Source organism: Chiloscyllium punctatum, chromosome 7, assembly GCF_047496795.1.
Source record: "Chiloscyllium punctatum isolate Juve2018m chromosome 7, sChiPun1.3, whole genome shotgun sequence".
NCBI lineage: Eukaryota > Metazoa > Chordata > Chondrichthyes > Orectolobiformes > Hemiscylliidae > Chiloscyllium > Chiloscyllium punctatum.
This window is the reverse complement of record NC_092745.1, coordinates 118,932,103-118,956,805: the sequence shown is the minus strand read 5'-3', so window position 1 is coordinate 118,956,805 and position 24,703 is coordinate 118,932,103. Positions and strand designations below refer to the sequence as shown.

The 24,703-nt window shown below is 42.5% G+C and overlaps 1 protein-coding gene across 5 annotated transcripts in view; it reads right to left on the bottom strand.

Annotated features, from left to right (window-relative positions):
• LOC140480091 (kynurenine--oxoglutarate transaminase 3-like) overlaps positions 1 to 24,703 on the bottom strand; it is an 87,242-nt gene that overhangs the window by 7,558 nt on the left and 54,981 nt on the right. For all 5 annotated transcript variants that reach the window (XM_072574729.1, XM_072574725.1, XM_072574727.1 and 2 more), the window contains 3 exons: positions 23,263 to 23,352; positions 10,108 to 10,294; positions 9,013 to 9,086 (listed from right to left, as the gene is read on the bottom strand). In XM_072574729.1, coding sequence (XP_072430830.1) covers positions 9,013 to 9,086; positions 10,108 to 10,294; positions 23,263 to 23,352 — 351 coding nt within the window. The remainder of the gene's footprint in view (positions 1 to 9,012; positions 9,087 to 10,107; positions 10,295 to 23,262; positions 23,353 to 24,703) is intronic.

Genomic DNA, 24,703 nt, shown 5'->3' with positions numbered 1-24,703 from the left:
AAAGCACTATAAGAATGTTGATACCGTTACAGGAAAAAATCTAAACAGACAGGGTGAAAATATCTACCTGCTGACTGCAAAGATCTTGCTCCTTAATCCAGTTATTTATATAGGAAGCTAGTTCTCCAAGTTCACACTAAGTTGACAGTCTCAAAAGCAAGCAGATGGATTGTGTGGGAATTGGTAAATTTCCCAATATTTGATGTGTTATTCAGTGGAGATTGGGCCTTCGGTTATATTGTAAATGGAGCTCTACCTTGTGTCTGATAATGATTTATTAGCAAGTGCCTGATGGAAATAGACTTACAGTAATATCCTTCAGATTCCTCACCTCGAGAAACAATATCCTGGGCAAAGAAAAGCCTTCGAGGAGAAAGTGAGGATTGCAGATGCTGGAAGTCAGAGCTGAAAATGTGTTGCTGGAAAATGTGTGCCTGACCTGCTGCGCTTTTCCAGCAACACATTTTCAGCAAAGAAAAGCCTTGGCAAGACAGTGTTGACTTCAGTTTCAGTAAATGTTATCTTAAAGTGCAAATGTTGAAAAAGGATACAAAAGGACCTTTCCACACGTGGAGGGGTCACACTTGCTCATAAAATGAAAGTTGTGTTGAGACTCATGCTTTACAATGTGTGAATAAGTAAAGAGAAAATTTGTGATAAACTTAAACTTCTGAAACAGACGGTGTCCTTTAACGTAAGAAACAAGTAACATACAAATAAGAACTTACTTCCTTTTAAATAAATTTCCAAAGTGCTTCACAAAAGCCCTTTGTCCCACATTGGGTGGTCCTGGGGGTGAAAGAGGCAGGTTTTAAGGAAAGCCTTCAAACGTGTAGGTAGGAGTTAGTGGAGAGATGGAGCAGTTAGGGAGAGAATTCCAAACTATGGGTCCATGACAAACGCATGGTTGTCACTGGTGGGAAAAGGTGTGGGGAATGGACTGTTCATCTGTCCTTAGTTGTTGCCTGACCTGGTAAGTGTTTCGAACACTTCAGAGTCATAGATACATACAGCACCGAGATAGGCCCTTTGACCCAAACTGGTCCATGCCAACCAAAACGTCCACCCACACTAACCCCATTTCCCTGCACTTGGCCCATATCCTTCTAATCCTTTCCTGTCCATGTATTTGTCCAAATGCCTTTTAAATGTTGTTAATGTGCCAGTCTCAACCACTTCCACTGACAGCTCATTCCATACGCGTACCGCCCTCTGCGTAAAAACGTTGCCTCTCAGGTTCCCTTTTACTCTTACCCCTCCCACCTTAAACTGATGCCCTCTAGTCCACGATTCCCCAACACTGGGAAAAAGTTTGAGTACATTCACTCTATGCATGCCTCTCATGATCTTATAGACCTCAATAAGGTCCTCCTCAGTCTCCTAGGCTTGAAGTAAAAAGGCCTGGTTTATCAAACCTGTTCCTATAACTCAGACCATTGAGTCCAGGCAACATCCTTGTAAATTTCTACTGGACTCTTTCCAGTTTAATAACATCCTTCCTGTAGCAAGGTGACCAAACTGAACACAAAACTCCAAGTGTGGCCTCACCAGCATCCTGTACAGCTGCAACTTCCCAACTTCTTTATTCAGTGCCCTGACTGATGAAGGCCATTGTGCCAAAAGTCTTCTTCACTGCCGTGTCTACCTGTGGCCCCACTTTCAGAGAACCGTGCACTTGAACTCCAAAGTCCCCTCTGTTCCACTACACTCCTTAAGGCCCTACTATTCACCATGAAACTCCTACCTTGATTTGACTTTCCAAAATGTAAATCTTCACACTTATCTATATTAAACTCCATTTGCCATTTTTTTCAGCCCACTTCCCCAGCAGAACAAGGGCCTGCTGCAATTTCTGAGAACCTTCCTCACTGTCACGGTACTACCTATTTTAGTGTCATCAGTAAACTTACTAATCATGCTTTGTACATTCTTATCCAAATCATTGATATAGATAACAAACAGCACCAACCCTGAGGCACTTCACTAGTCACAGGCCTCCAGTCCAACAAGCATCCTTCCACCATTACCCTCTGCTTCCTACCATCAAACCAATTTTGAATCCAATTTGCCGGCTTACCCTGGATTCCATGTGCTCTAACCTTCAAGAGCAGCCAATCATGTGGAACCTTATCAATGGCCTTACTGACATCCATATAGACTTATTCTGGATTAGTGGTGCTGGAAGAGCACAGCAGTTCAGGCAGCATCCAAGGAGCTTCGAAATCGACGTTTCGGGCAAAAGCCCTTCATCAGGAATAAAGGCAGTGAGCCTGAAGCGTGGAGAGATAAGCTAGAGGAGGGTGGAGGTGGGGAGAAAGTAGCATAGAGTACAACGGGTAAGTGGGGGAGGGAATGAAGGTGATAGGTCAAGGAGGAGAGGGTGGAGTGGATAGATGGAAAAGAAGATAGGCAGGCAGGACAAGTCCGGACAAGTCAAGGGGACAGTTACTGAGCTGGAAGTTTAGAACTAGGGTGAGGTGGGGGAAGGGGAAATGAGGAAACTGTTGAAGTCCACATTGATGCCCTGGGGTTGAAGTGTTCCGAGGCGGAATTTGAGGCGTTCTTCCTCCAGGCGTCTGGTGGTGAGGGAGTGGCGGTGAAGGAGGCCCAGGACCTCTATGTCCTCGGCAGAGTGGGAGGGGGAGTTGAAATGTTGGGCCACGGGGCGGTGTGGTTGATTGGTGCGGGTGTCCCGGAGATGTTCCCTAAAGCAATCTGCTAGGAGGCGCCCAGTCTCCCCAATGTAAAGGAGACCGCATCGGGAGCAACGGATACAATAAATGATATTAGTGGATGTGCAGGTAAAACTTTGATGGATGTGGAAGGCTCCTTTAGGGTCTTGGATAGAGGTGAGGGAGGAGGTGTGGGCGCAGGTTTTACAGTTCCTGCGGTGGCAGGGGAAAGTGCCAGGATTGGAGGGTGGGTTGTTAGGGGGCGTGGACCTGACCAGGTAGTCGCGGAGGGAACGGTCTTTGCGGAAGGCGGAAAGGGGTGGGGAGGGAAATATATCCCTGGTGGTGGGGTCTGTTTGGAGGTGGCGGAAATGTCGGCGGATGATTTAGTTTATGCGAAGGTTGGTAGGGTGGAAGGTGAGCACCAGGGGTGTTCTGTCCTTGTTACGGTTGGAGGGGTGGGGTCTGGTCACCACAGAACACACCAGATGGCCTCCTTCTTTAGAGACCGCAATTTCCCTTCCCACATGGTTAAAGATGCCCTCCAAAGCATCTTGTCTACATCCCGCACCTCCGCCCTCAGACCCCACCCCTCCAAACAGACCCCACCACCAGGGATATATTTCCCTCCCCACCCCTTTCCGCCTTCCGCAAAGACCGTTCCCTCCGCGACTACCTGGTCAGGTCCACGCCCCCTAACAACCCACCCTCCAATCCTGGCACTTTCCCCTGCCACCGCAGGAACTGTAAAACCTGCGCCCACACCTCCTCCCTCACCTCTATCCAAGGCCCTGAAGGAGCCTTCCACATCCATCAAAGTTTTACTTGCACATCCACTAACATCATTTATTGTATCCGTTGCTCCCGATGCGGTCTCCTCTACATTGGGGAGACTGGGCGCCTCCTATCAGAGCGCTTTAGGGAACATCTCCGGGACACCCGCACCAATCAACCACACCGCCCCGTGGCCCAACATTTCAACTCCCCCTCCCACTCTGCCGAGGACATAGAGGTCCTGGGCCTCCTTCACCACCGCTCCCTCACCACCAGACGCCTGGAGGAAGAACGCCTCAAATTCCGCCTCGGAACACTTCAACCCCAGGGCATCAATGTGGACTTCAACAGTTTCCTCATTTCCCCTTCCCCCACCTCAGCCTAGTTCTAAACTTCCAGCTCAGTAACTGTCCCCTTGACTTGTCCGGACTTGTCCTACCTGCCTATCTTCTTTTCCACCTATCCACTCCACCCTCTCCTCCTTGATCTATCACCTTCATCCCCTCCCCCACTCACCCGTTGTACTCTATGCTACGTTCTCCCCACCCTCACCCTCCTCTAGCTTATCTCTCCACGCTTCAGGCTCACTGCCTTTATTCCTGATGAAGGGCTTTTGCCCAAAACGTCGATTTCGAAGCTACTTGGATGCTGCCTGAACTGCTGTGCTCTTCCAGCACCACTAATCCAGAATCTGGTTTCCAGCATCTGCAGTCATTGTTTTTACTTTATCCATATAGACTTAGTCTACCCCACCAATGTCAGAACCTGCAGTATCCACAGTGTAATGCTCTTTTTTCTCCATTTCTTTACTTAAAAGAAATAGGAGCAGGAGTAGGCAACCTGGCATGTCAAGCTGCTCCACCATTCAGTAAGATCATGGCTGATGTTTTTGTGGACTGCACTCTCCATAACCCTTAATTCCTTTACTGTTCAAAAATCTAACTATCTTTGCCTTAAAAATATTCAATGAGGTAGCCTCAACTGCTTCACTGAGCAGGGAATTCCACAGATTCACAATGCTTTGGGAGAAGAAGCTCCTCCTCAATTCAGTCCTAAACCTGATCCCCCGTATTTTAAGGGTACGCCCCCTAGGTCTATTTTCACCCACAATATTACAGAGTAAGTGATATTGTTAAAAAACACATGCAATGAACCCAGCAGTCAAAAAACTCAGCTGCTTTCTTGAGGTACTGTATTTGAAATTGATTAGTAGATACTTGTGAATTATGTAGCAAGTATGAAAAAACTGAAATCCTAAATTAGAAGGATTAGCCGTGTAGACAGAAGCTGCAGCAGAAGCTTCCTGTTTAAAATTGCACTGTCATCTCTTGAAAAACAGATGCTCTCAGAAACTGGGGCCCCCTTCTGCACGTTTTAACATCAGTCAAGCTCAACATGGACTTAAGTGAACCTAACCAGTGAATAATCTTTCAATAAGACTGCAAATACATGTGATTTTCTGCTTGCTGTGGAGGCAGCAAAAGGGTGAGTTTGCCATGGAAGAAACTTCCCCTCTTCTTGTTATTTCTGCAATTAAGTTCTGGATGAGAAGGTCTATGTGTGTCTACCTTGACTCACCACTCAGAAATAAGATGGATAATTAATTCAGGGGTACAAAGTGCCACCTCACCAATCATCTGCCTCCACAGTGAGCGAGAAAAGTGGCTAGTTTCCCAATTTAGAAGCCATAGCAATCTGCCTGCCGGCTCTGGAAGGGGGGGGGGGGGGGGGTATCCAATTACCCCAATCTGGGTCTGGGGAGATCAGAGATATTAGCCTCTGAAAGCCATGCCCTGCCCTTGCCTCTGAACCCCACTAAAACCCACTTTCCCTGTGAGAGAAAGAGAAATATCTTCTTGCTGCAGCATTCCCTGAGAAGGAGGCCACACATGGTAGATTTCAGGATTCAGAACTGCTGGCCTCCAACTGTCCAGCAACCTCTGGTGATTCAGATCTGAGAATAGGGTGACACCCCTGCCCTTGCTGGCTCTCAGCTCTTAATTTGCAGAATTGTGGGTGATCTGTAAATTACCATGCCATTGGGACCAGCATTGTTACTCACCAGGAAACAATGTTGGCTCTCTCAATATTTTAGCTCTCTCAAGTTTTTTAAAAAGGGTAGAAAATCATGGCCAGTGATCATAGGTTCACTGTCTCTTCAATATTTATAACACAACTCTGTACAGAAAGCTCCAGTTTCAATGACCATCTATAGTTGGATTGGCCAGACATAACAAGCACCAGTAAAGGACTCCAATAAGGGCATAGGAGTATTCATTCATGTTGTTATGTTTTCTGTTTCTAACCTGCCAAGAATCCTTTGCCGACAAATTCATGGTTACCTCACAAGGCTTGCATCCTTCTCCCACTCTGTTCTTTTTCTATGTAGGTTATCTCTTCAGCTCATTGTCTAGTTCTATTCACTATTTGGTTGATGATGATTCACCGATTTGATCATTCTTCTTAAAACTACATGCCTTTCTTTGTGCCAGTATTCCTCCCACAGTCCCAATGACTGAAGCACTCTATCTTCTTCCTCAGATTGTCCTTCAATGCATTAGTGAAATAGATTGTTTCTTTCAACTTTTAAATTTTTTTACGTGTTGCCTTGATCAAGCAACCTTAATAATTTATGATTTGGAGATGCCGGTGTTGGACTGGGGTGTACAAAGTTAAAAATCACACAACACCAGGTTATAGTCCAACAGATTTAGTTGGAAGCACACTAGCTTTCGGAGCGACGCTCCTTCATCAGGTGATAGTGGAGCCCTCCACTCTCACCTGATGAAGGAGCGATGCTCCGAAAGCTACTATGCTTCCAATTAAACCTGTTGGACTATAACCTGGTGTTGTGTGATTTTTAACTTAATAATTTATGATTGAGATGAGGAGAAATTACTTGGCTCAAAAGGTTGTGATTCTTCAAAATTCTCTACTCCAGAGGGATTCAGATGCTTCGTCATTGAATACAGATAGTGCTGGGATAGATCAATAGATCTGTCGTCTCTCAATTAATCAAGAACTATGTGAAATCAACAGACTGTGGAATTGAAGCACGTGGTCGTGTTGAATGGTCCCTCACCAAGTGGGAGGGGAAGCGGACGTGGATGGATCTTATAGTCTACCACTGATCCCATTCTTATATTCCCTTTGTTATGCTTTTAAGACATCAATCTGCCAATAGCTAATTACTACCTCTAGATACTTTCTTAACTTATTTCAACACTGGTCCTATGCTTTTGGGTCTGAGTTGGTTCCTCAGTTTGTCAATTTAAAACAATACATTGCAGCAAATGTAGTTCAATGTGGACAAATGGAAGGTCATCTGCTTAGGACTCTGAAATAACTCCACAGAGGCTGGTATCTCTTACCAAGTCACCCTTTATTTTCACATGAAAAGTCCACTGACTCCAGCTATATTTCACGCTGCCGCAGAAAGGCAGCCAACATCATCAAAGACCCCTCCCACCCCAATTACAATCTCTCCCTAGCTCTTCTGTTGGGCAGAAGATACAAAAGCTTAAATGTACAGACCAACAGGTTCAAGAACAGCTTCTTCCCTGCTGTTATTAGACTTCTGAATGGACCTCTCAAATTTCAAATCTAGTGCTGATCTTGCTTTTTGTGCACCTTCTTTGCAGTCGTAACTTTGTATTCCTCACTCTGTCTAATCACCCTATGATCTTTGTATGTTATGATCTGCCCATACTGCATGCAAAACAAAACCTTTCCTTATACTTACGTACATGTGACAATAATAAATCAAATCAAGTCTTTGACATTGACCCAGCTCCCTCAGACTGCCAGGATGTCTGACAACTCTTGTTTTTTATCTGGTTAGCCTGGGCTCCCTGATTGGACCAAATTAACAGCCCCAATCAGGGAACTCATGTTCTGTGACATCCACCTGACTGACCTCATTAGAATCACTACAGATTCAAGGAAAATAAATCTGTTGTGGTTCTGTTCGTCGAGCTGGGAATTTGTGTTGCAGACGTTTCGTCCCCTGTCGAGGTGACATCCTCAGTGCTTGGGAGCCTCCTGTGAAGCGCTTCTGTGATCTTTCCTCCGGCATTTGTAGTGATTTGTATCTGCTGCTTCCGGTTGTCAGTTCCAGCTGTCCGCTGCAGTGGTCGGTATATTGGGTCCAGATCGATGTGCTTATTGATTGAATCTGTGGATGAGTGCCATGCCTCTAGGAATTCCCTGGCTGTTCTCTGTTTGACTTGTCCTATAATAGTAGTGTTGTCCCAGTCGAATTCATGTTGCTTGTCATCTGCGTGTGTGGCTACTAAGGATAGCTGGTTGTGTCGTTTCGTGGCTAGTTGGTTTCGTGGCACACCAACTAGCCACGAAACAACACGACAAGCTATCCTTAGTAGCCACACACGCAGATGACAAGCAACATGAATTCGACTGGGACAACACTACTATTATAGGACAAGTCAAACAGAGAACAGCCAGGGAATTCCTAGAGGCATGGCACTCATCCACAGATTCAATCAATAAGCACATCGATCTGGACCCAATATACCGACCACTGCAGCGGACAGCTGGAACTGACAACCGGAAGCAGCAGATACAAATCACTACAAATGCCGGAGGAAAGATCACAGAAGCGCTTCACAGGAGGCTCCCAAGCACTGAGGATGTCACCTCGACAGGGGACGAAACGTCTGCAACACAAATTCCCAGCTCGACGAACAGAACCACAACAACGAGCACCCGAGCTACAAATCTTTTCACAAACTTTGAAAATAAATCTGATAAAGATCTTAGTAGTGAGAAGACAAGAACTCAAGAATCAGAGGTTTGGATATCGATGTGCATAACTGCCAAAGAACTAGTGACCTATAGGAAAATCAAAAATTAAATTGTAATTAAAAGTGCAACATTAACCTTTTATCTTAAGAGGCAAGGACACAAAAGAAAAGGAAATTATGTTCCAGGTGAACAACACTTGGCCTATCCTCATCTGCAATGCTGTGTTCAGCTTTGAACAGTCTTCTGCTGAAAGGATATACTGACTTGGAAGACGGTATTTTACAAATTCACCAGAAGGATACCAGGATTAAAAGATTTAAAATTAGACTTATGAACATTTAGGATTAAAATTAGGAACTACCATTTCCTCAGAAGGGTAGTAGAAATCTAGACATCTCTCCCCAAAAGGCTGGGAGTCAGGTTACATGAAATTTACATGACACTAATCACATCGTTTTGTTTTGTTAAGTAAGGCTGGTTATCAAGGAAATTGGGAGAAAGACATGTGGATAAAGTACAGACCAGGCATGATCCATCTGAATTACAGAACAGACCTAATGGGATGAATGGCCTCCACAAGTTTCTACGATTAATCCAATAGTGGAAAAGAAGCAGTAACCAAAGTTTATTTCATTCTAATGGATTGAATTTTCAAAGCTTTGGTGCAGTAAGAATTTACAGGTCTCAGGTCTCAGAAGAGGGATTGAAATGCACAATCTTCTGATTCAGAACCAGAGGATCACCAACATTAATCAATGTGAAAACACCTATTTTTGTATTAACAAAATCAAGTTGAACTTACCTTGTTTTTAATCATCCACTTCACAAAGAGGTTATCATAGGGCTCATTCTCTTCCATCTTGGAAAGATCCACATCTAAAGGGAACATTGTGCAAATGTTAAGAAGAATTGATTATTTCATTAGTTAGGTTATGGTCCATGGTGGCATTTTCACGTCTTTGAGACTCCGCATCAAATATAAACAAACATTGATCAAACAGATCTAGGAACTCCAATACTCTTAAGTTAAAAAAAAAGCACTTGTGTACACACCAAATATGGCTTCATTGCTGCATATTGATTTCTGAGTTTAGTAATTCAGCATACAACCCAGCTCTACATGCTCTGAAGGTTCACCCATGTAACCATGTGAACCTTGGCAACAAATGCCAGTTTCATATTCAATGTGAGATACTGCGTCATTGTCCTTAAGTTTCCCAAAATTCTCAAAAAAGTTGCCATTTTCTCAAAATGACAAGTGTCAGGGGAAGAACCTCTGCTCTTGCTTTGTAATCAAAAAATCATTCAACCACTGCCCATAGCTGAGACCTGTCAAATCTGTTTGCATGAGGGATCATACAACAACTGTGCTAGTTTACATGGGTGAATATACCAGCTCCTGACTGGAACAAGCGTTGTCTGGCCGTTTTGTTTTAATGTCTTCCAGCACTTGGCATCCGGCCCAGTAAATGGTGTGGGTCTTTCGTTCACACAATCTCACAACCACTTCTGAGTAATCCAATGGCGAAGAAAAGTAACAGACAACCACCTACTGACAGACTGTCGTCAGCAGTGTACCCTTGGATCGCTTTCAGGTCAGAACTGTGGACCCATTTATCCTGCACCAAGTCTCGTAATTTGTTGAGTCTAAGATCAGACATGAATATACGGTGGGTCTAATCCAATTTTCCATTCATAACAAAACTCCTCTGTTACTTTCGTAGATCATTCAAGAAATGGAAAGAAATATTTAAAATCCAGCTGTGTGTCACAGCTGGCATCAGTACAGGATCGAGGTACCTGAGGAAGGTTCAATGGTGGTGTTGAGTTACTAAATGCTCAGCGCTTTTTCTGTGCTTTGGATGGAGAGAGGGGAACGACGGGGAAAAGCACTTACCTAGTGTGGAAATATCGACAATCATGAAGTAACCGCCTTCGGGGATGATTGGCTTCATCCTGACAGCATGGAGAAACTTGGCCAGGCGGTTGCGCTTCGCTTCCAGCTCACGAGGTAGAGACAGGAAGTAGCAATCCTTATCTGTCAGGCGGCCATATTCCTTCCAAATACCTTGGGCAACAGCTTCCTGTGTACAAGAAGATGACAGATAGCCTCAATTGGGGTGCTTCACTGCATTTTCCCAAATAGGCCCAGTTTTGCAGTTTCAAAAGCTCACAAAAGGCTCAGCACAAATATGAAGTGAAATGTACAGCTCAGAAATAGGATATTTGGCCCAACAAGGCCTCCTGCGACCCCTTTTATGTTCACATTAGGAGGAGTAGGCCAATCAGCCCCTTGAAATTGCTCTGCCATTCAATTAGATCGTGGCTGACTTGATTACTCTGCCTTCCCGCCTAACCTTTCACCCCATTGCCCATCAAGAATCTACTTCATCCTTAAAAGTATTCAAAGACGCTGCTTCAACTGTCTTTTAAGGAAGAGAGTTCCAAAGGCGTTTGAGAGAAAAAAATTCTCATCTCTGTCTTAGGTGGATGTCCCCTGACTTTTAAACAATGATCCCTTAGTTCAAGATTCTCCCATCAGAGAAACATCTTTTCCACATCTACCCTGTCAAAACCCCTCAGGATCTTAGATGTTTCAAACAAGCCATCACTTTCTCTTCAAAGCTTCAGCAAATAAAAGCCTAGTCTGTCCAACCGTTGCTCAGAGATAACCTTCTCTGAATTGCTTCCTGAAATAAGGTAACTGATACAGTACATAGTAATACACAAGGGGAAGCGATGGTCAAATGTATGTTAGACAAATAGTGCAGGAAATGTTCCAGGGACCTAGGCTTGAATCTCATCACAGCAGACAGTGCAATTTGAATTGAAAACATCTGGAATTAAAAAGTCTTATGATGACCAGCGTCAATGAAAAAACAACATCTGGTTCACTAATGTTCTTCAGGGAAGGAAATCTGCTGTCCTTCCTTGGTCTGACCCTACATATGACTCCAGGCCCACGCCAATGCTATTGACTCTATGAAATGTCCTAGCAAGTCATTCAGTTATACTGAATCAGGGAAGTAATGGCCTTGTGGGGTTGTTAATCCAGAGACCCAGGTAATTTTGGCAGATGGTGGAATTGGAATTCAACAAGAATCTGGAATGAAGAGTCTAATGATGACCAAGAAGCCATTGTCAATTGTTGGAAAAACCTATCTGGTTCACTATTGTCTTCAGGGAAGGAAACTGCCATCCTTCCCTGGTCTGGCCTTCATGTGACTCCAGACCCATAGCCAATGTGGTTGACTCTTAACTGCCTCCAGACAATTAGGGATGGGCAATAAATGCTGGCCTTGCCAGCGACACCCTCATCTCATGAATGATTTTTAAAAAAGAAACTCTACAAAGCCTAAACAAATGAAACCCAATATCAACTAAGGCACTGGAAACAACAAGGTAAAAACAATGACTGCAGATGCTGGAAACCAAATTCTGGATTAGTGGTGCTGGAAAAGCACAGCAGTTCAGGCAGCATCCGAGTAGCTTCGAAATCGACGTTTCGGGCAAAAGCCCGAAACACATTCCTGATGAAGGGCTTTTGCCCGAAACGTCGATTTCGAAGCTACTTGGATGCTGCCTAAACTGCTGTGCTCTTCCAGCACCACTAATCCAGACACTGGAAACAACAGCCCAGTAATCCCATCAAAGTCCTCCTTACCAACAGGTCTGGGAGAGTTGTCTCAAGGACTAGTCAGATAACAGTCTAACACAGTCATACTCATGGTATCGTATCTTACAGACAATATCCCAGACACCACCATTGCCATTCCTGAATATATCCTGTCCCACTCGCAGAATTGACCAAGAATACAGTGGTATATAGGCAGGAGGGAGTTGTCTTGGGAATCCTCAATGTTCACTCCAGACCCCATGAAGTCTCAAGTTATCAGGTCAAACGTGGGCAAGGAAAGCACCTGATGATTACCAAGCACACTTCAGCTGATGAATCGGTACTTTTCCATGTTGAACAACACTTAGAGGAAGCAGTGAGGATGGCAAGGATGTAAACTGAGCTCTGAATGGGGGAATCTCAATGACCACCACCAAGGATGTTTTGGCAGCAGCTCCATTGCTTGAGATAGGTCAGATCCTAAAGGACTTAGCTGTTAAACTGGGTCTGCAGCAGGTGGTGAGAAAACTAACAAGAGGGGCAGCGTATTTATCCTCATCCTTACCATTCTGCTGGCTACAGATACATCTGCCCATAACAATCTCGGTAACAGTGACCACTGCACTGACATTGTAATGAGGATGTCCTGCCTTCACAGTGAGAATACCCTCAAACATATTGTACATCACTACCACTGTGCCAAATGGAACAGACAGTAAACAGATCTATCAATGCAAGACTGGGAATTCATAAGGCACTGTGGGCTATCAACAGCAGCAGAACTCCAACACAATCTGCAACCTCATGGCCTGGTATATCCCACACTTAATCATTACCCAAAAGCCATGGGAGCAACATAAATGGAGAGTGCAGGTCAGCATGCAGGAGCAACACCAGGCCTACCTAAAAATGAGGTGTCAACCTGGTGCAGCTATAAAACAGGACTACTTGCATGCCAAACAACATAAGCAACAAGTGATAAAGAAAGCTAAGCGATTCCACCCAATCCATGCCCCTCATGATTTTATAAACCTCTATAAGCCTCCAACACTCCAGGGAAATAAGCCCTAGTCTATTCAGCCCTCCAGTGCTGAATTAATTAAAATAATTAAAACTATCCAGTGCTGGCAACATCCTTCCAAATCTTTTCTGCTCCCTCTCAAATTTAACAACATCTTTTCTATAGAAGGGCAACCAGATTTATACAAAGTATTCAAAAAGTGGCCTTACCAATGTCCTGTATATGACGCCCCAACTCCTATACTCAATGCACTGACCATTGAAGGCAAGTGTGCCAAGCACGTCTTCACCATCCTGTGTACCTGTGACTCCCCTTTCATGAGACTATGCAGCTGCGATCCCCAGGTCTCTTTGTTTAGCAACACTCCCCAGGGCCCTACTATAAACTGTATAAGTTTTCCCTAATTTGCCTTACTAAAAATGCAGCACTTGACATTTATCTAAATTAAACTTGATTTGCCAATCCTCAGGTTACTGGCTAATCTCATCAAGGTCCCGTTATACTCTGCGATAATCTTCTTCACTGTCCACTATTTGATCTATTTTGGTGTCACCCGCAAACTTACTAGCCATGCCTCCTATATTACTGCTTCACAATAACCTGCTCACTGATGCCCAGTTTGGGTTCTGCCAGGGCCACTCAGCTCCTGACCTCATTACAGCCTTGATTCAAACACAGATTGAACTCCAGGTTGAACTCCAGAGGAGAGATGAGTGAATCCCTTGACTGACTGTGTCATCAAGGAATCCTATGAAACTAGAGTCAATGGAAATAATGGAAAACTTATCACTGGTTTGTGCATACCTGACCCAAAGGAAAATGATTGTGCTTATTGAATGTCAGTCATCTCAGTTCCAGGACACTACCGAACATGCTCTTCAGAGTAGCGTCCAAGGCCTAAACATTGTCAACTGCTTCATTAATGGTCTTCGCTCTATCATAATGGCCAATGCTCAGCAGTATCTTTGACTCCTCAGTTAGCCAATGGGAATGCATCAAGATCTTGACAATATCCAGATTTGGGTTGAAAAGTGGCAAGTAACATTTGTGCTACCCAAATGCCAGACAATGACTATAATCAACAAGAAAGAATCTTACCCTCATCATTTGATGTTCAATGGCATTATCATCACTTCATCTTCAATTATAAACATCATGGGAGGTACCACTGTTCAGAAATTTACTGTGGCGACAGGAGCAGGTGAGAGGCTAGGAATCTTACAACCAGTAAATTACTGGAAGGTCTGCCCATGACTGAGGGGCACAAAATGGCCAAAGGCTGCTCATGGTTAATGCAGCAAAAAATGGCTGATTGAAGTTAAAGGGCTTGCAAAAAATATTTGTTTAGTGTGGTCTTCAAAAGTAGAACAACAGTAGCTCTGTACACTCAAGGTTACTGGATTGAGATAGAATCCGCAGCTGCAGTTGCTTATGCATAAGGCATAGATAAGAACATTTCACACTAGTTAGTTATTTCTCTTGAACTATTTATCAATCTGTTAGAATACTAAGAGTAGGTTTCAGTTAAGATTCTTCAGATAATCATAGATATGGAATCCAAAGTAGTAATAGATCCACCTATATACAAAAAAACTAAAAGCATTAAAGATTCAAACCACTCTCAGACAATAAGAACAGCTCCCATATCAATAAAGGGAGATAAGAGAGTCTGTTAATATCAATGACAGTGGACAGCTCGAACTGACAACCGGAAGTGGCAGAGACAGGCCACTATAAATACCAGAGAAAACAGCACAGAAGCGCTTCACAGGAGGCTCCCAAGCACTGAGGATGTCACCTAGACAGGGGACGAAACGTTTGCAAGACAAATTCCCAGCTCAGCGAACAGAACCACAACAACGAGCACCCGAGCTACAAATCTTCTACCAAACTTTGAATATCAATGAAACCATGGAGAACCGGCAATGGACCACAAGCATGTGTATCTTTTTGTCATTCAGTGATATGATTTGCTTAATTGGAAACACATTAAAATTATTGACTGCAGCAGTACTTCCTTGGGTTAAGGACTATCAACAGTTAAACTATGTCAAGTAAATTTCTGAGGCAAGCTTGACAGTGTAAGATGCTATACCAGAGAGCCAAGGATAACTTAGCACTGCTGACCAATAGCAATTTGGGGGGGGGGTGAGGGTGGGTGCACACTCTAAGTTTAAACTATAAATGTTAAGACACTCTGAAGCTTTATGTGTGCCTTATTGCTCTGGAGAAATGAAGTTGTTACCGAAAATAAAGCTGCAATAAAAAGTTATCTGAAACCACTCCGCAACTCAGACTCTCATTGGAAAATGAGATCTAACACTCACCTCCCAACTCTCCAAAGCCTGTCCACCATTTGAAAGTCACAAATCAGGAGTGTGACTGAATATTCCCCACTTGCCTGAATGTGTACACCTCTAACGACACTCAAAAGGTTTGATACCTGAGTGTTAGCTGACACCACACCTTTAAATAGTCACTCCTTCCACCATTAATGCACAGTAGCAGACTTGTGCACCATCTGCAAGATGTACTGCAGAAATTCACCAAAGATTCTCAGACAACAAATTCTAACAACCACCATCTAGGCCAAGGGCAACAGATACACTGGAATATAACCGATTGCAAGTTGCCCTCCAAGCCGCTCACCATCATGATTTGGAAATATATTGCCATTCCTTCAGTTTCACTGGATCAAAATCCTGGAGCTCTCTCCTCACCTATCATTGCAACTTGTTACTTCTTCCTCATGTACTTAGTTAGCTTCCCTTTAAACATATTTATACAAGTCAGACCATCCATTTCATGCAGTACTGAGTTCAAAATTCTAACCATTTTCTGAGTAATGATGATTCTTCCCGAATTGTTTTGTTTCTCAGTGACTATCTTAAACTTATATTGGAAACTATTAGGTTCATTGCATAACAATTTAATGGATCAGTGATTTGGAGAATATAGAAAACATAATTCTTCAGGTTTCGATCAGCTTCTGGATTGTAAACCAAATCAAATAATTTTCAACTCAACATGTGCATTCATGCCTTGGAATAGAACCTTGAAAAACACTTCAAAACTGTAAGGGAACAATCTTCTTCCCATGCAGAACAACATGTGGATGGAGTACATATTTCCTCGGGTATTGAACAATTATATCTAATGCTAAGATTGCTAACTTTACCTCAAGTCTTTCTATACCCTCTCATAGACTTTCCTTAACCACCTATCAACACAGATCAATCAATTTAAGGACTTAGAGAGAGGTGGGAGAAACAAAGTCAAAATGTTCAGGAAATGTTGTTAAACAAAATAATCTACCCAGTAGAAACCCACATGTCCATGTGAGTTTCCTCCAGGTCCTCCGATTTCCTCCCATAGTCCAAAGGTGTGAAAAACTTGGCCCGTTGTATCCATAGCTATGCAAGTTTGGTGGAATGGCCACGGTTATGGAGATGGGGGGAGGCGGGGTTTGGGTCTGGGTGGGATGCTTTTCAGAGGATCAGTGCAAACTCAATAGATTGAATAGCCTCTACCTGCACTGTAGGGATTCTATGATATGAGGTAATTCACTTGTGAATGTATATATATGATGATTAATGTTTATGACAAGGAGATAAAAAGTGTTCTTCTAAAGCGCATTAGGATCCTGGAGCTACCATATGATGTTGTCATGGAACTGTACATCATGAATATAAATTGACCAAGCAGGTGGAATTAGAACACTCTGAACTCTCAAACTCTGCTCCAGGCCAGACTACAGCATGGACATGAACAGCTGAAGATATATTAGTCCTTACCTCAAGTAATTATAAGCCAGAGTCTGGTATATCTATGACTAACTACAGCAGTATTTAGTTAATGTATAATGGATATAGTGTTCTTTTGAAATCTAAACCTGAAGATAGCCCATGACTTTACAGGCAGGTCGAGGAGAAGGTAAAGAACCGAAACTACATGAAAGAGGACTAGTTTAAACAGCGGCTCAATTAAGCTTTTTTTTAAACTCTCCCTCAAAGCATAACTCATCTGACACTCTAGCACAAATTAAGGGATCACGGGTTGTATCCAACAGTGACTGGAGCTTGCAATTGCAGCAAGAATCGTCCAAGAGCATCAACTACTACCAGATTTCTGCCCTCAGACCTACTTTATTAGCCTGCATCTGCCCCCCACATTTCTGGACCAAACTACAGATACCACAGGACCAGGAAATGGAGAGCAAATCTTAAGTCCAGCTGAATCCTCACAGTAAGACTGTCAAGCAATAATTGGTGATAGGTTAAATCATTGAATAACACACTGATTAGCTTAAACACCTTTTTAGTAAATTAATAAATAAATAATGTCACGTAAGTGAATAAGGGAATGTGGGGATGATGTAGATGGCTACAAAGTGGATGGCAAGGAAACAGAGTGACAAGATTGGGTAAGGGGCCACAGTGGATATGGTGGCTTGGGGAGACAACGGGGCGTATTTATCATTGGCTGCTTTTAGTTCCTCTAAATCTTTCCTGGCCAACTATTAAGGTAGAGACAAAAAAAAACTGCAGATGCTGGAATTCAAAGTAGACAGGCAGCAGGCTGGAAGAACACAGCAAACCCCCAGGCAGAATCAGCAGGTGGAGAAGTCGACGTTTCGGGTATAACCCTTCAGGCAAGTCTGAGATTTCAGAGAGTAGGAGACATTTTTGGAGGGATTAAGTGCCAAGTAATTGCCCATCACAAGTTTAAACATCCCAGACAATTACTTAGCCATCTCCAAGGGGTCCTAGCAATCACTTTTCAGGATACATCAGGCCTCTCTACCTACCTTGAGACTACAAGATCTGAACCAGTGAGCTTTTTGACACTTCACCAAATATACTCAGGTGTAGAAATAAAATGAAAGAGAGAGAGTTAGGAAGTGAAAGGACTTAATTTACAAACATATCATTTCATTGCATTGATGATCCACTTCACAACCAATCTAATGCCATAACAGATACTACAGGGTAACGTTCCCGCTTTCCCAAGTGCACTTTGCCATAGACAGAACTTGACATAAAAGATTTCAATGCATTTCTTGCACTGCGCTGAATATTTTAGTTGTATAGTGTTTAGACCATATGACCATAACAGAGAGGCAGTGCTGCCATCTAAGGACCACTTGGCTATAACAAATGCCTCTCTGAACTTCAAGCCTGCTTTGCTTCCCCATCAAATATTATGAACTAAAAACAGTCCAAAACGAGACAATAAAAGCCTTGCACTGAATGAAACTTCTGGATAAATCAAAACACAAATGGATGCCTTGTCTGAGGCACGTGTAAAACAGTAGATATAAAATTGTATTACATCTTCCAATGTGGAACTTTGAGAATGATCTCCAGCCCAGGAATTCCCTTGAAATGATGTTCCATCAGGTTGAGACCTGCAGCATCTGTCAACTCAGGAAAATAGCAAAAGCTAACCGAGAATTTTAATTATGATTGAAAACAGGAACATCGGAACAGAAACAAGGCCATTCAGCCCACTGGGTCAGCTCTGTCATTTAATAAGATCACTGCTTATCAAATACTTTAATGCCTTTTAGCTGCCCCATCCCTATAATGCCATTAATAATCAAAAATCTATTAATTTATACTTTAAATATACTCACAGACTGAGCTTCCATAGCCTTCTCATAGAATCATAGAGATGTACAGCACAGAAATAGACCCTTCAGTCCAACTCGACCATGCCAGCCAGATATCCCAACCTAATCTGGCCCCATTTGCCAGCGCTTGGCCCATATCTCTCGAAACCCTTCCTATTCATATACCCATCCAGATGCCTTTTAAATGTTTAATTGTACCAGCCTCCACCACATCCTCTGGCAGTTCATTACATACACAGACCACTCTCTGCATTGAAAAGGCTGCCTCTTCGGTCTCTTTTAAATCTTTCCCCTCTCACTCCAAACCTATGCCCTCTAGTTCTGGACTCTCCCACCCTAGGGAAAGGACCTTGTCTATTTACCCTATCCACGCCCCTCATGATTTTATAAATCTCTATAAGGTCATGCCTCAGCCTCCAATGCTCCAGGGAAAACAGATCCAGCATCTCCCTATAGCTCAAACCCTCCAATTCTGGTGACATCCTTGTAAATATTTTCTGAATCCTTTCAAGTTTCACAACATCCTCTGTGGCTTCACAATCCTCTGAGTAGAATGAAAAGTTCTCTTCATCACAGTCCTAAATGGGCATTCCCCTTATATTTAGAATTGAACCCTCTGGTTCTTGACTCCCAAAAGAGGGGAGACAAATACTTGTCTCTTTAAGTATCTTGGTCACCTCTCAGTCTTCAAAACGCCAGAGAAAATAGGCCTAGTTGGCACAATCTTGCTTTATAGGACAGTACTGTCAGCCCAGGAACATGTCCAGTGAATCTTTGTTGCATTTTCTCTGTGACAATAAGATTGTTCCTGACATAAGGGGATCAAACCTGCACATAATATTCCAGATGCAGTCTAACCAAGTTCCCATACAAGTTTAGGAGGACTTCACTTACTGTTCTCAAATTCTCTTGCAATAAAAGCTAACATTTCATTAGTCTCTTTAACTTTTGTCCATACCTACATGTTAGACTTCAGTGACTTTATTGATGAGGGAACTCAAGGGCTTTTGCACATCTACGCTTTCCGAACTCTCATAATTTAAGAAATACTCTGCACGTCTGTTTCAGCTACCAAAGTGTATAAACTGACATTTTGCCGCATTATTTTCCATCAGCCATATTACTAAGCCTAACCAAATTAACCACATAACCCAATTACTAAGCCTATCCAAATCCTCCATAGTTTTGGCACGGAGGGGACTAAGATTAAAGAGGTTTACACCTAAATAGTATTTAATACTGACACCCTCAAAGCTGATCTTTGAGATGAATACCATTGTCAGTTAGCTTGTATCTAGTAAAGGGACTATCGTATAGCCTTGCACTATCCCAGTCCAGATGCTGAAGGCACATGTCCCAGATTTTCCATTCCATTCCATTCCATTTATTAGGTTGATTAATGCAATGAATTCACAAGTAATGGGATGAATGTTAAGTGGACCTCCAGCTTAGGCAATGATAATTCAGTGTCCCACTGCATTTTAAGTGCAACTATTTGCTGTAATTCTAAATTCAACCTCTGTATTCAATTATAAAGGACATGACCATCATACATGGATAAAAAAATGATCTGATGGATATAGTCAGCATGAATTTTCATGGTTGACAAACTTGTTGAAGCTTTTTGAGGATGTTTCTAACAAACTGATAAAGGAGAATCAACAGATGTAATATATCTTGGGGGGGGGGGGTGGCGGGGGGGTGTGGGTGGAGGGGTGATGGTCACTCCCTCCCCAGTGATATTATCACTGTGCTGTTAATCCAGAGACCCAGGTGTTGCTCTAGAGACCTGAGTTTGCATCCTCATTGTGGAATTTGAATTTTGTTCTAAAAATCTGCATTTAAGAGTCTAATGATGATCAGGAATCCATCTTTGATTGTAAGGAAAATCTATCTAGTTCACTAATGTTCTTTGGAGAAGGAAATCTGCCATCCTTACCCTGGACGGCCTACATCTGACTCTAGACCCACAGCAATGTGGTTGACTCTTAACTGCCTTCTGGGTAATAAGGGATAGGCAATAAATGTTGGCCTAGCCAGAGACACCCTCATCACATGAATGAATGAATTATGATCAAGCCCGTGTAGGTAGTTGGTTAGCAAAATTAAATTTATTTTTTATTCACTAGTTGGACATGAGAATCGCTGGCGGGTTAGCAATGATTGCCCATCTCTAGTTGCCTTTTAATTGGTGACAGTGAGTTGCCTACTTGAAATGGTGCAGTCATAAGTATTCAGGCAAAGTTGTATCAAAAACAATGGTTTGACATTGTATTGCAATCACTGAGAACTTTTTTCCTCACCAGGCTCTGTTCTTCAACTCCCAATAGCTCATGTTCCAGGCAATGATAAAGAAAACACTTCAAAGACAATTTGCAGCTCTCCTTGATAATGTCAGCATTGACCTTAATGATCAGAAGGAACGTCGTGAAACTTGAAAGGGTTCAGAAAAGACTTACAAGGATGTTGCCAGGGTTGAAGGGTTTGAGCTAGAGGGAGAGGCTGAAAAAAACTGCGGCTATTTACCCTTGAGTATTGGAGGCTGAGGGGTGACCTTATAGAGGTTTATAAAATCATGATGGGCATGGATGGGGTAAATAGACAACGTTTTTCTTTCCCTGAAGTGGAGGAGTTCATAACTAGAGGATGAAAGGGGAAAAACTTAAAATGGACCTCAGTGACAACTTTTTCATGCAGAGGATAGTATGTGTATGGAATGAGCTGCCAGAGGAAGTGGTGAAGGCTGGTACAACTGCAACAATTTAAAAGGCATCCAGATGTGTATATGAATAGTAAGGGTTTGGAGGGATATGGGCTGGGTGCTGGCAAATGGGACTAGATTAGGTTAGGATATCTAGTTGGCATGGACGAGTTGGACCGAAGGGTCTGTTTTCGTGTTGTACATCTCTATGACTCTACGACTGGGAGGAGTTTACTAGAAATTGCTCAAAATGGCAACAACTTGTCTATCAAGGAGCATCAAGTTTTGTGTCATGAGGTCTTAATGATAAATTGGAAATTATTATATGTACATAAACCACAGGACCTTCTGTCCCTGCACCCTGCTAGTCAAAGGTTTGAAGTGCTGATATTGGCAGTGTATTTTAAAATTAATCAGTGTATTTTAAAAGGAGTATAGAGCATTGTTTAGCAAATACTGAGAGAAGATGTGATAGAGAACAATGTGTATGGAAATGGGCATTTAGTTGGAACTTTTACACACCCATAAAAGGCAAAGATTTGGACAGCAAGGCTTCCAAGTCAATAGCTACCAAAATGTTACTCAACTCTGCAAATGTCTGAAAAGCAAAATCACTTTTGCAAATTTTTGAAGGAGAAATGTGAATCATTGAGTAGCCCAAACGAATACATTTACTCCTACAACCTTTACTTGTACTCAGTTAAGAAAAACAGTAAAGAAGTGCCTAACCTCTGCTGATTCCCAGTGCTCAGCCTCATATGCTCTGCACCATTTGTGAAATATTTCTGAACCAGATCCTATATAAATGTAAGTTGCTATAAATCAGCAGTTACGCCTACAGGTACAAAGTTATCAGTAGCAAGGAGGAAAATCCTAATCTGACATAGATACATTAGAGATGTTGGATCTATCTTCAACATCCCTGCACCTAAATATAATTCCTCAAAAATCTGAACTAAAGAAAACAAAACTTCATGAGTGCACTTTGAAAGCCTCAAATGTCAGTGAATTAACAACATCAGAATGCAATGAAAATAAAGAACTTGCTCCAAGGCACCGAGGTCAGCTGCATCTGGAGTCTGTTATAATTGTCAATATTGTTATTTTTATAAACTTAATTCAAGAACAAGGCAAACAAAATACAAACAGCCACGCAGCCCAGCTGTGCAAGCAATGACAAAGGGTGAGATTTGTTCCATGATCATAGTTCCCATTTCTCCCATGGACCAAGCTTGACTAAAATAGGAAGGTCCCAACCAGTAGTTACAGAGTTGCAACGGGCAAGATCTAGAGCCCAACACAGCAGTTGAGTTTCCAAAGGAGCACAAGAAGATAAAGTAGTTAATCAAGAAGTGAAGTAGCTGAATTTCTAATGTAGGCAGAATGCAGCTGCAGAGGAAATGAACCGAATATGTGTAGCTATTTTTGATTGGTTGACATTGCAACTACCTTTCAGTTCAAGGATATACAGTCCTAATGTCTGTACGACATCATTAGTACATTTAAAGTGGGTGGCTCAGTGATTAGCACTGTTGCCACACAGCGCCTGGGACCTGGGTTCAATTCCCACCTCGGGCGACTATCTGTGTGGAATTAGCATGTTCTCCCCGTGTCTGCATGGGTTCCCTCCGGGTGCTCCAGTTTCCTTCCACAGTCCAAAGATGTGCAGGTCAGGTGAATTGGCCATGCTAAATTACCCATAGAGTTAGGTGCATTAGTCAGGAGTAAATATGGGGAATGGGCCTGGGTGGGTTGCTCTTCAGAGGGTCGGTGTGGACTTGTTGAGCTGAAGGGCCTGTTTTCACACTGTAGGGAATCTTATCTAAAGTGTTTTCATAGCTAATAAAAGCGAAACATTCAAGCAATCAAACAGCACTAAATAAATTATTCATGGGAATTAGAAACTCAGGACAGTGGGGAATAAGACAGGGAGTGGAACTAATTGGATAGCTGTGTCAAAGTGCTGTATCGCAAATGTGGTGGGACCAATGGCCTTTGCCTGGACTGGAATCCTCTATGAATAACCCATTCAAACAGAGTACTACTTGTTTTCTGCAGTCACTAGTTAAAAGGTCTTCCTACCTGAATAGGAGTGTTGCAAGTATAAATGGTGTTTTGTTGAACAGTCTGAAGATGTTTTATCAGGTGCGCTGGACCAATCGACCAACCAAGCTGTCGGAGGAGATTTTAAAAAGCCACATTATAAATGTTTGTCTACTACATTCTGTAAAATTCGATGAAACCTTTTTTGAAAAATAAAAAAAAAGAAGATATTCAGTTATATAGAATCTTTCACAATCTCAGAATAATCCAAAGTGCTTCACAGCCAATTAAATATTGCCAAGTGTTGGTTCCCAATACAGGAGGGGTAGGGTGTCACCATTAAAAATGGCCAATGTGACTAATCTGCATGTATGCAGTTGCACTTGTAACTGCTCTTGATGCACTTTCACAAACCAATTGTATTTTTAAATGGTTGCAAAGAAACAGCATCCTTGTTGCATCTTAAGGTCATTAGCTCTGAATAACTAATAGGCTTCAATGTCAATAATATGCTATAAAGTAAGGTCAGACTGATTTCAGCGCAATTTAAAATAGCCTTCTGCCTAATAGTTATCTGCTAGGAAAGTAAAAGGCAAGTTCTGAGTTTGGGCAAATGCAGGACAGATAAGACAATCCCATAAGGGAGATTACAGTTGGACAAATGACAGTAAAGTACGTAAGGTCTATTAAAATAATGGGGGTAAAAACCTTTGCTCTGATATTTAAGGATGACATCAGGGTGGTGGTGAGAGATGATATAGGTTCGATGGAGAATAAGGTTGAATCCATATGGGTGGAATTTTAGAAGTTCTAGGAAGAAAAAGTCATTGATATGTATAGTCTATCGGCCACCAAATAATAATAGTATAACATTGGAACGGGCAATAAACAAAGAAATAATGAATGCCTGTAAAAATGGTACGTCAATTATCATGGGAGATTTTAATCTACATGTCGATTGGTTGAACCAGGTCGGTAAGGGTAGCCTTGAGGAGGAGTTAATTGAATGGATCAGCAATAGTTTCCTTTAACAATATGTAATGGAACCAATGAAGGAGCAAGCTATCCTAGATCTTGTCCTGTGTAATGAGACAGGAATAATTAATTACCTCAGAGTTAGGGATCCTCTTGGAAGGAGCGATCACAGTATGGTTGAATTTAGAATACAGTTGGAGAGTGTGAAGACAAAATCCAATACTAGGGTCCTGTTCTTAAACAAGGGAGACTACAATAGGATGAGGGAGGAGTTGGTTAAAGTAGAATGGAAGCAAAGACTTTATGGAGGGACAGTTGATGAACAGTGGAGGACTTTCAAAGAAATTTTAGTGCTCAGCAAAAGTATATTCCAGTGAAAAGGAAGGACTGTAAGAAAAGGGCTAATCTGCCATGGGTGTCTCAGAAAACAAGGGAGACTATCAAATTGAAAAGGAAGGCATACAAAGTGGCCAAAATCAGTGGGAAACTAGAAGATTGGGAAAAC